At 41.6% G+C, this 12771-nt stretch overlaps 1 protein-coding gene across 12 annotated transcripts in view; it reads right to left on the minus strand.

Annotated features, from left to right (window-relative positions):
- Positions 1-12771, minus strand: part of KCNH7 (potassium voltage-gated channel subfamily H member 7) — a 272670-nt gene that overhangs the window by 102552 nt on the left and 157347 nt on the right. For all 12 annotated transcript variants that reach the window (XM_081870829.1, XM_081870827.1, XM_081870825.1 and 9 more), the window contains exon 3: positions 2982-3137. In XM_081870829.1, the coding sequence (XP_081726955.1) occupies positions 2982-3137 (156 nt within the window). The remainder of the gene's footprint in view (positions 1-2981; positions 3138-12771) is intronic.

Genomic DNA, 12771 nt, shown 5'->3' on the forward strand with positions numbered 1-12771 from the left:
TAGCACTGCAGCACCAGTTTTCCAGAATCAAAAAGGAAGCAAGCCCCAAATTATGTTTTCTACATTTCTTGAAAACCTTCCTTTTCTCCAAAGCCCTCCCAATTTCATATATTTCATCTCTGCAGTTTTAAATTATGGTTAGCATTTACATTTTTGATACTGCTTTATGATCAGTTTTATATTTTATATCACTGTTAAGGCATTCTGTCCCTTAAATGCAGAGTGGTTTATAAATTCAGAACAAATGACTGAAATCTACTATTAAATGCAACGAGTGATGGACCTTTTCCTCCTTATTTTATGCAGCCTTTCCAGAGCCTAATAGCCTTAGCTAAACCTAATAGCTTTAGCTAAAGTTAATAGCTTAGGAGCAAAGCTGAGCAAATAATTCATGAGTAATTTGTTTAACAAATCTAGCCTCTTATTGTGCCATTAGAATATCTGCAAGCAGATTATGGTTCTCATTTTTTAAAAAACAAAAACAAAACAACACTCCATTCATATGGTTTTGCCTGCTAACTGGATGAGCAGGCAGACATTCTTCCTGATATAGACATGTGTGTGTATGTTTAAAATTGGATTTCTAGGCACTGATGGCCTTCAGCAATGATACTGCATTTTGTAGATACATCTATTGAAAAGCATTCTTTCATAAAGGAGAAGCAAATGGGGTGTAAACATTTTTTTAAGCATAGTGCAAATGAGGATTCTTTTCCTTCAGTAACTAAGTTCAGATCCACACTATATATTTAAAGCACATGGCTCTGGGAAACAAAGTTTGTTTGTTGGGAACTGTAGCTCTGTGGGGGGAGCTATGTGTTTTGAATATATGGTGAATTTAAACCTACAGAAATGTAAACCTTGGGAAGAATCCTATTCTGTACAATTTTCTTGTTTAGCTACTTTTCACGTGCAGAGTAAGCCCTCTTTCGTACAGGGATACCTTGATCTACAAACTTAATTCATTCCGGAAGTCCGTTCTTAAACCAAAGCATTCTTAAACTGAGGCGCACTTTCCCTACTTAGGCCTCCCGTTGCCGGTGCCCTTCCACTGTTCGGCTTCCATTCGTCTTCCGAGGCAAAGTTAGCTAGAACACCTACCGTACTTCCGGTTTTGTGGAGTTCGTTGTGTGAATAGTTCGTTAACAGGACTGTTCATAGACCGAGGTACCACTGTACTACATATGATTTCACTTAAAAAGCCTTCCATCTTTGTATACCTCCACTGCATATGTTCACGGCCACATCTGCACAATACATTTAAGGCACTCTTATCCCACGTTAATGGTCACGGCTCCCCCCCCCCCCCGAATCCTGGGAACTGTGATTTGTTAAGGGAGAGTTTTATTCTTGTTGCTGGTGACTGTTGATCTGATTTCATTCTGATGTAAATTATGACCCATCACTCCGTATTGTTTTCTTAATATAGAAAGTGAAATATGAAGAAAGCAATCTCTGTACTTCCCCGAGTCACAGTTATGGTTACAGTTTTGTTTTTTTCTAGTTTTCCTTTCCTTTGATTGATTAGCCCACTGATTTTTACAACCTATTGATTATTTTATTTTTTGGCTATTGTTTTCTCAAACATTAATAAACATCGAAATAAAAATAAAAAAAATAAATAATTGTCCAGTAGCACCTTATAGACCAACTGAGTTTGTTCTGGTATAAGCTTTTGTGTGCATGCACACTTCTTCAGATACAGATATCTGAATAAACTTAGTTGGTCTATAAGGTGCTACTGGACAATTATTTATTTATTTTTATTTTGACTGCATCAGATCAGCACAGCTACCTACCCAAATTAATAAATATGCTGGGTTGTTTTTTTTAAAGTGCATGCCTTCTGCACCCATTCCCTTTATTTCCAGGCATTTTTAATAACACATTTTTCGGGAACATGCTATGCAATGTGTTGAAGGCATGTATAAAGCCATGGTTAATACCACTAAAACATTCAAACTAGTTAATCAATCAGTGTTGCCTTTTTATGACTGTGACTGATGTTTTCACCTGGAGACGCCACAAATGGAAATTTGGACCTTTTTGCATGCAGTGCAGCTGCTCTGCTCCTGAGCTACAATCTCTTCATTTGGACCCAACATACCTTTAATACAAGCTTTTGAAAAACTAATATTACTAAATAAATTTGTATCCTACCCCTCATCCGACATAAAAATAGAAAATGAAAACACAGAATGCATAATGAAAACAAAAGCAGAACAAACCAATAACCCCCTTCCCACAGATACATTTCAAAGACCATAGAATGCTAATCAGCTGAACGCCTGGTGTCTAAAGATATCAGTGAAGGCACCTGGTGAGCATCCCTGGGGAGAGCATTCCACAAGTGGGGAGCCACTGCAGAAAAAGTCCGTTCTCATGTTGCCATCCTCCAGACCTCTTGTGGAGGAGGCACATGAAGAAGGGCCTCAGAAGAAGATTGCAGGGTCTGGGTTGGTTCATATGAAGCGAGGCGGTCCTTGGTGTATTGCGGCCATGAGCTATTTAGGGCTTTATAGGTCAAAAACAGCACTTTGAATTGTGCCCAGAAACCAATTGGCAGCCAGTGAAGTCAGGCCAGGATCGGTGTAATATGCTCAAACCGTCTCCTCCTGGTAAGCAACCTAGCTGCCAAATTCTGCACCAGCTGGAGTTTCCGTACCATCTTCAGAGGCAGCCCTACATATAACGTGTCACGGTAATGTAACCTAGAGGTTACCAGAGCATAGACAACAAAAATTAGGCAATTCCTGTTCAGACATTTGAAACACATTCCCCCAACTCAAACTACAGTGCCCAGAATTCTTTGTGGGGTAGAATGTGCTTCAAATGTGTTTTAAAAGGTATAGTGCATACACAGCCCAAGAATCTTCATTCCAGGGAATGTGTTAAAGGCCAAAGTTCTACCAAGAGTAGCACATCATTTGTTCCATGCCCTACGACCCACCCACCCAAATTCCCATAGTAAACACACTTACGGTTTGCAACTTTGGCTGAGAGTATCTGGTTCAGTTTCTCTGGAGACTCGACATTCTCCTCATCTGTTACGTATTCAAAGCTAATAATAAACATCATGGCAACTCCTTCTTGATTTTTCACTGGGATGATGTGGGTGTTGCAAATGAAGGTGGACCCTAGATAGGAGAGAGAGAGGAACAATTTAAGCAAAGGTTTGTAAGTGAAATCATTCCTCCCCAATGATTTCTATGCCAGTCATTCTAGGAATATGTTAACTGTTTTGAGAAACACGATCATTCGTTTGATTTAAGGGCAGGCAAATGTTTTCTGACAATCGATCAACCATATCGTGATTTCAAGAAGCTCCCTTATTTATGTCACTGTCAGTGTGATCCTACACTTGCCAAGTCAGAGGCAAGTCCTATTGTGTTTAAAGAGACTTACTTCCAAGCAGTGCTGGATGGTGACCATTTGGACTGGTAGGGCGTCAGACAGGGAGCTCAAATTGGATGTAGAATGGGAGAAATGACAGGCAGAGCCAACTAATCCTACTTCTGTCCCCATCCTCCTCTCTGATGAATTTTACAAGCGGCAACATTGAGATTAAGAAGGGAGAAGCAAAGAGGCAATGCCACCTTTCGGGCTGGTTGTGGGGCAGGCAGGCAAGTGGGGATTGGCTCAGGGCAGACTGGGGATGGCAGGCCACTGCCCCGTCTGCTCAAACGCAGCAGCCTCCACTGTAAGTGGGTGAAAGAGTTCAGCTCGCCTTTTTTTTGCTGCTTTTTTGTTCCTCATAAATGCTTCAAACACGTGCACAGCATCATACTGGGAAGGTATTCAGTGTCAACAGCCACCTGCGATTCCCCCTATCAACAGAGAGGCTGAGGCTGAAAAAAGCCCCATTATTCTCTTAAATGTCAGCAGCTTGAAAGTCAAACTTTTGGCTGGGCTACAGGGAGGACACTTGCTTAAAATAGACAACTATTTGTATTTTAGCTGTCTTTGTGGTGGAATTCTGCACATTCTTCCAGTTCTGAATCAGAAAAGTTTCGGCAGGTTTTTTGTTTTTAGGGAGTGGGGAGAGTTTTTCAGTTGAAAAAACTTTACTTTGGCTTCCTGGATAAGCCAGGAACGCTCTGCTCTGTGTCCATTCAGTATAAAAGACATCATTCAGAGCGTGGAAACACCATTTTCAACAGAGCCCAGCGATAGAAGCTGCATTGAGGCAGCACCGGGTGTTGAAATTTTGCTTCCCTAACAATTTTGCGCCGGGGGCAACCATCCCTGTGGCCCCTCCCACACTATGCCACTGCCCTTGTGGCCCCTTCCATCTCTGTGATTCTATGAGAGAGCTTGACACACACCAATGGGTAACTCAACAGTAAACATGAAGTCAAACAACAACAACAACCCAATTTCATATATTGCAAGCAGAAACAAAACAACTCGCCGAATATGTTAACAAATATATGCCTCTACTGTAACATATGCAGCAGCTCTCTGGACGTCTTCCATGGGGAATACACAGAGGCTGAAGAAGAAAAAGAGACATTCGGAACCATCATCGAGAATGGCGCACAGGCCAAGATGTAGCCTCGAGGCTATGTAACCTGAGCGTCAGAGAAAAGATGCAAGGGCGGGGGGTGGGGAGCTTTAGCACAAACAGACATGCTGCTATTCAGATTATCTTTAGAGCTGAGCAAATAAATAAATAAACTGACTAGCTCTTTTCTGACTGCTCACAGGGTGGTGGTGAAGCAAAGCTGCCATCCAAAACCAGGGCATTCCAGGAAGGCTGGCCTGGTGGGAATCAGCATGAGAATCTTCTGGCAACCACACATCCTGGAATGCCTTGCAGGGAAACAATGCCCTGTGTTGAATGACGTTGCTCCCAAGGCGTTCCAGGAATCGCAGAAAGCTATGGAGAGATCCCTGCACCTGTCTTCGCATTGCATGACTCTTTTATGTTTTTTTTAAAGAAATGTTTAAACCACCAGAAAACCCTTGATCACCTCAAGGTCTTTCTACTAACATGAAAGCTTCTAACATATATAAAAACGTAATTAAAAATCTGCTCTCTGGGTAAGCAGGGTTGCACCCTGCTTTTTAACCACTTTCACTTATGCCACGCAGAAGTGGGAGAAATGGCAGATACGAAAATGTGGCCTAAGGGCTTGACATCTGCCACATACAGTGAAGTCACTGGAAACTGCTCTTGCTTGGTACCTTTTCTATGCGGCTCTCCTCTTCTTTTTCAGTGACAGGCATAATCGAGCATTTGAAGAGGCTGGATGATGTTCCCTCAACTCCAAAACTTTTCTTTACGAGCTGTGTTTTTTACAAAGTCATTTGTCTGCTTCTGTAGCACTGGGTATCAACTCTGGTAGTAATGTGATTGCAGTAATAAGCACCAAGAGGCACTTTGGCTACTAGTTTCACACAGATACATCTGCGAGAGAATTATCTGGCCATAATGACAGGGGCCTGAAACTAATGCAGAAAACCTGGAATATATCAAGTGATCTACAATCATTGATAGAGTTCCTTCAAACCAGCACCCATCTTGATGGCAGTGGACAGAAATGAGAAATTATTTCCATGGGAGAGCTATTCCAGATATACAGTGTGTTTGTGGTGTGTGTGTGTGTGTGTGTGTGTGTGTGTGTGTGTGTGTGCACTCTCTCTCTCTCTCTCTCTCTTGCACACACACACACACACACACACACACGGTAAGTCCAATATATATAAGTGCTTTGGTGTTATTTATGAATGCATCTGCATATGTTAAGTGTGACTCTCAATTATGTATATGCTCAGTGTGCATGCATTAGGTGTTATAGCTTTACCGCCTGCCACGCAATCATCAAGTGTATAATGATACAGAATGCAATATGACTAAAATCAGAGAAAACTAGCAGTCTGGCACCATGAGCCAGCAAAAGCCAAGGCAGCTGTCCTGTATTAAGTGGTTTGGGTGTGTGCAATTTATGGTATGTCTCTCTTTTTGGTCCCACCTACTATTGAAATGTGGGACAGGCCACTTTCCACCAGGGTAATATGGCTCTTTGCCCCCCCCCCAAATGTCCTGATTTCCCCCTGCCTCCGTAACCCTAACATGGTCAACTGTAACCCCCACCTCCACTCAAGTTAATGTAATTTTTCCTACTGCACACTTTCGTCTAAGCACAGTGTGAACTGTGCCTAAAATCCAACAGGCTCTCCCTTTCAGAATTTGTAGCTGTGGCTTCAATCCATTTAATAAAACAGTTAAGCACTTGCCACAGTTTCCATGGGAACAAACAAGACGACTTTAGTAAACGGAAAATAAGCAATTTAAGCCTGTCCCATCTGGGCTAAAAATAGCAATGCTGCAGGCCGCATGCTGAAATCGAGACTGGTTAAGCAGAGTGTTGTTGGAGGAGAGGCTAGACGGAAGAACTGTTACGTTTTTTTCCAGTTAATTAACCCAAATACATATTGCCCTTTTTAGGTTTCAGAATTATATTTTCTGATTCATGGGGAAAGGCATTGTTATTATCGCATAGTCATTATCAAAGAGAAGAATCCTTTGGTATCTGTTTTGCAGCAAGTCTCCAACTGTGTTGTGATGGGTAGATTTGTGGAAGCTGGCCTCTTGCACCAATGAGAAGGGTGGTTGTGGAGGAGATATGGACTATGCTGAGCCTTTGCCCAGCAGAGGAATAGGGAGCCCTTGGCCCCTGAGATGTAGTTGGATTCCAGCACCCCATAAGCCTCAGCCAGCATGGCCAATTGTTCAGAGAGGATGGGAGTTGTAGACCACCAACATCTGGAAGGACACAGGTATTCCCATCCCTGGTTTAGCAGGCAAATGATGGTGGTTGTCTCTGCTTGCACATTCAAAGCTCAGTACCCCACAGGCTAGCAAACAGGGCTGCCATAATGGAACACAGAGATACCCCCTGGTTCTTTAAATTAGTTGCTGAAACTGGAGATCAGGCAACTACAGCTTCTCCTGTCCTTTCTCTAATAATAGAGTATGTGGAGGAGTGGAGCTGGACTCCCAACACCAGTGTCACTGCTGTTTACCAAAATGAGGCTGGGATGGGACAGTGGTGAGGTTGGCACCTTGCTGTTGCACGAGAAAGACTGCTGCCACTCAAGTGCTTCCCTAAGTACAGCCTCGCCACAGCCTTGGTCCCATTCAGGTAAGCGGCAGTGATGATGTGGGAGTCAGGAAGGTGACTCTGCCCAACCACATAGGATGCTACTGCTCTGGTACCGCCATCTACCCCCTCCCAGACTTGCTGTGTGACAGACCTGCAGTCCTGCTCTTTAAAGGAGGAAAAGAGGACATTTGACATTTCACTATCAACTTTGAAAATTTCAACTCGCGAATTGTGCAGTCTCGGTTTTTGTTTGCTTGAAGGGTTTGTGGTTCGTAGTTTTGTCCCCGATCTGTGATCTTATCTATAATCAAACATTTTCCTTGCAAAACCTCTTATCTATGATATCTAGAACGACAGTGTCTCTTACTAAATGTAAACGACTGTGAAAAAGGCTCTTTAAAAAAAGGAGATGCTTTATGTACTCTTCCCCATTTGTTTGTTTGTTTTTTAACACAATAAAATCTCTAATAAAAACATTTTTTATAAAAAATATGGGAACTGAAAGGCAGTCATGCTTTGAAATCCACATCTCTCTGAATTTTGCAATGTAGTCCTCCAGCCAAGTGATGTGGACAAAAAAAATAATGAATATCCTGGGATAAAGTGTGTATAAAAACACAAATAATATTTAAAAATTCATTATATTAGGGAAGACAGCTTGTAGAGAAATGCAAATCTTAGGCAAAATTCCATACAAACATTTGTATGCATCTTGCTGATGAATGTTCATAAGGTCTTTTTAAATAAAATAAAATAAAATTGCAAAAAACCCTCTGCCTTAAATAAATCTATATCTATAGCTTGACACATCCTGCATTTTAGTCTTCCTGCACTGTAATTCTGGATTTTATCTAACGGATTCATCTGAATGTGACCAAAGGAAAAAGGGAGCAGCTCTTTTATAGTGTAAGTTAAACATGAAGCACTGAGGTGCAACCCATGACCAACTTTCAATTTACAAGGTGAATTTCTACACCAGAATAAGCCAGATCCTCAGTCGCTACTGGTCAGTACAACATACCATCATCTGCTGTACGATACCAAGATTTCAGGCCTATTGCCAAGACATGGTTTAGCCAGGACTAGTCACTTTCTAAAAGTGCTTTAAAATTCAATTGTAAAATCCGAAGTGTGAATTCTCACGTCTGCGGAAATTTTTTACTGATGTATTTATTTAATGGTACTCTGAAATGGCACCCTGAACTCTGAATTATTAATAATCATATCCTGTCGCAACCACTGTTTGTTATTAAGTAGCGGAACAAGAAACAAACAACACAGCATACTAAGTGTTGTGGTGGGAAGGAGGAGGGAACACAGTCCCTGCCAAATGGGCTTAAAGTATTTGCTAATAGTTTGCTTTACTATTGCTCTAGGAGGCAGGGTGCCAGTTCAACCCCACAGAGAGACACGTTAAGTGGAACAATGGAGGGAAACGCTCTTTAACAGGATGAATATGTGCAGCCTAAGGAACAAGTGTCAAATATTGAAAATAATGTTACTCAGCAACACTTCTGTGGGACTTTTCACTGTAGGAGCTGAAGACAACAAACAACCATCTGTAAGATGTACTCTTTATACGAAGGATGATGGCCAGGCCACTTTACTTAGAACAATCTGGAACGTACATAAATCATGAGGAAAAGCCCCCTTCCCCATTTCTCTCTCTTCAACAGCCTCAGGGCCTGGTCTACAGAACTCCTGAGCTTTGTTTGTGTAAAACCTGGATGGAGTTTTCTCCAGACTCTAGTGAACTTGAACAAATATAACACGGACAAAATTCCCTTAATATTACATACACTTCATCATTTCACTGATGAAAATAGAGACGTTTCATTCTGTAATGATAATCTTACTATTTATACCCCACACATCTTACTGGGTTGCCCCAGCCACTCTGGGCAGTTTCTAACATATATAAAATCATAATTAAGCATTAAAAGAAACTTGGATAGCTCCATACCCTCCAACATTTCTCCAATGAAAATAGGGATATCCCATTCCATAATGATAATTTTAATATTAATACCCTACACATCTTCTTGGGTTGACCCAGCACTCTGGGTAGCTTCCAGCATATATAAAAACATAATAAAATACTAAACATTAAAAAAATTTCCCTATACAGGATTGCCTTCAGACGGATCAGGGGTCAGATAACTCCATACCGTCCACCATTTGTCCAGTGAAAGTAGGGACATTCTAAGGAAAAGTGGGACATTCTGGGATCAAATCATAAACCAGGATGACATCTCTAAATCAGGGACATCCCTAGAAAACAGGGACACTTGGAGGGTCTGATATTATACCCCACACATGATATTCCATAGAGAAGACCCTTTTCCTGCTGTGTCATGCTGTTATAGCCCCAAACCAACTTAATTCTGCAGAATGGATGTATGAAAGAACCTTAGAAGTTTAAATAATAAAAATTAGAATGCACCAAATTTTTAAAGCCCACTGTGCTTCCCCATTAGGCCTAGACGTTCCTCCTTTTCTGCCATCTCCTACTGATAAACCTACAATAAAAAACTACAAACAGGATATTATTAATAGTCTAATGCACGAACATTGCAACTCATTTCTACTACACAGGATTATGAAAATCCTTCAGATCATTGTGCTTGGCTTTCCAGTCTTCCCTAGTATTGAACATGGTCCCCAATTTGGTATCATCATCAGATTTCATTATCACACTCTCATTTTTACCATCAAGGCTGTTGATTAATATTGATTGGAGTGGTTCCCAAGACTGAGCTTTGCAAAAACTCCACTAACAACTTTATCGCTCACAACTTTCTTTCTATCTTCCACCGAACTGCTATGTTTTCTTTTCAGGAGAGCTCCCTGTCTACCCATTAAACTTTCTTCATTAAGACACCTCCAACTTTGTAATTTCCCAGTTGGCACCATATCAAATCCATTATTAAAATACCAAGTAATAGGGTTTATTTTCTGAGGGGGTGGTGGTGGAGTATTGGATTTGTTTTCAATTCAGTCCAGCTTTACCTCCGAAATCTCAAGAAGTCATGGCTTGTGAAAAATCAGCCAGTGAATTCCAGAACTAGGAATCATGGTTCTGAGCATGTGCAAAATTGTCAAGTTTTGTAGCCAGCTTGCCAGGTGGGAAATAAGTACTTCACACAGCACATAGTTAAACAATGGAGCTTACCACCACAATATAAAGTGTTGGCTGCCCAACTGGATGGTTTTAAAGTGGAACAGACAAATCAGTCCAAAGGCTCATCCAGCCCACCAGGATGTTGTCACAGTAGCCAACAAGATGAAGGAAAATCAAGGCGGATGAGGCTATCAATGACTACACTATGGAAAGTGGCATTGTGCTCCTGCTTGTGAACTTTTCGTGGACATCTGGACTAAACAGGCCTTTGGTCTTCTCTCTCAGTATCCTTCTGTTCTTCTAACAGTCGGCTTGGCTGTCTGGTGGTGAGGAGGGCTCCCTCCCACCCCTGGTTGACCCTCTTTGCAATACCAAGGGTGGCTTTTGTGTTGTTGTTTGCCTGAGTGTGTTCCTAAAATTATGCATTCTTAGTTTTTGCTTAACATTTCTTTTGAGCACTCTCAGATGTTATGTGGGAAACCTGAAGTAGTTCAGCTGTTCTCATTTAAACCATTTAGCAAATAGGTTCAATGCATGGATAGCCTTTTAAAAATTGAGATTGTGTTAGGTTCAACTAGGGGGAAAAAATGCTAATGTGAACCCGACCACAGCAATATACATGAATGGGCTTCCTTCTATTAGAGCAGGGCTGAGAATCTGATTGGGGTGGGGGCTGTATTCCCTTGTAAGGAACCTTCTGGGGGTTGCATGCCGGGAGGGGGGGGTGAGAGGCAAAAACGGCCAATCAATGGGCATGACCCTTACTCTTGTACAATGGGCTACATGCCAGCAAAAGCCAGAGGTTTTTAACAATGCATGCAAACACCTGTCCTTCTAGACAAGCAAGAGGCAAAGGTACATTTCTGCAAGACAAAAGCAGTTGAGCATGACAGACATAAAGCAATAATGGTGAAGGGTGTGGCTTGGACAAGGGGTGTGGGCTAGTGAGAGTGATGAGGGTTGGCTAGAGATGGCTGGATGGCTGCAATTGGTTCTGGGTCTGAGGTTGCCCACTCCTGCTTTAGATCTGAGGAAACCACACACCTCCAACCATTTACCGTATTTTTCGCTCTATAACACGCACCCGACCATAACACGCACGTAGTTTTTAGAGGAGGAAAATCCGTAGGCATGCCACCCGTAGGCATTCCCTCCATAACACGCACAGACATTTCCCCTTACTTTCTAGGAGGAAAAAAGTGAGTGTTATGGTGCAAAAAATACGGTAATTTGTTAAAAGAATTCTGCATGAAATTCTAGTGAAATGAAGCCCAGTATTTTTGCAATGTTTTCTTAAAACCCCTTTAAAAACCGAAACAACCTACAGTTCCTCAAAATTTTCAAGGCTAATGAGTAGGAATATGCATACCAATGCACAATCACCTCCATTCTGGAACACGAACATGAAAGAAAGCAATTAGTGCAAAGACTGATTAGGTCTATCTGTAGCTGCTGTTGGTTCTTTCTGATTTTGATAGACAGTTTACCCCTGTAAGGCAATTATCCACGCAACTCTTAAACCAGAGTACAAGAAGTTAAGTAATGAGATTAAATATGGTTTGAAATAAATACACCAGCTTAGCAAATTCACGGATCAGTTTTCATGCTTTCTAAAATATCTGGAACTTTTAAGCTTTATGCATGAAACACATGTTTAGAATTCATCTCTCAGATCCAGCCGTAACCAAGCATGTTTTTATCCAATGCACTTATTACAGTGGGATAGGCAGGTTAAGCTCTTCTGAGGATGTCAAAGCATGTTATCATAAGCTCCATGTCCCCTATTTACCAGGTACAGACAATGGTAACTCTGGGGTAAGGAGAATGAGGGAGGAGGCAAACACAACAGGGCTGACTTACCACAGCTTGACATAAGCAAAGTTAAACATTAATTTCTAAATAGAGAGATCCCCATAAGACCATGTGTAGTAAGCAAAATAAGCTTTGTATTGTAAGACCATTAAGTCTAGATGGTGATGGTGGTAAGGGATAAGACTATTACGCTTAAAGTCTCAAGATTACCTAACTCAGGGGCCACAAACAGGGCACCCAAGGGTGCACCTGTGCCTGCAGAGGCCTTCCTTTGCACCCGAAGGGTCTCCTCTCATGCCACTCTCTATTGAAATTAGGTTTAAAAGAAGCCCTTTGTTGTGGCCAATAGAATAGGTTGCAGGGTGTGCTTGGTTGTCCTGCCTACAAATGTTTCTCTGCTTTGCAAATGTGTCCATGGGTCTAAAAATGTTGGCAATCACTGGCCTAACTGCACAACTGGCAGTGGTGGCATTGGGGCAGGACTTGAGGCAGAGAGAGTCAAGGAAATACGAAAGAGAGTCCCCAGGCAGACATTAGTATCTAAAGTGTGTGTGACAGAAATCTTAAAATCACCAGTTTGCACCACTCAATTAGTAATTCTCTTTATGAAATTTTGTGAGAGTAGCTGTTCCATATCTTCATGAAAGCACAGAACTTCACTGTAAACAATAATGGCAGTGAAAAATGGGAAAATAAATTGTATAAGAAGAGGAGGATGCAGAGAGAAAA

This window comes from Podarcis erhardii, assembly GCF_964252035.2.
Source record: "Podarcis erhardii genome assembly, chromosome: 1".
Classification (NCBI taxonomy): domain Eukaryota; kingdom Metazoa; phylum Chordata; class Lepidosauria; order Squamata; family Lacertidae; genus Podarcis; species Podarcis erhardii.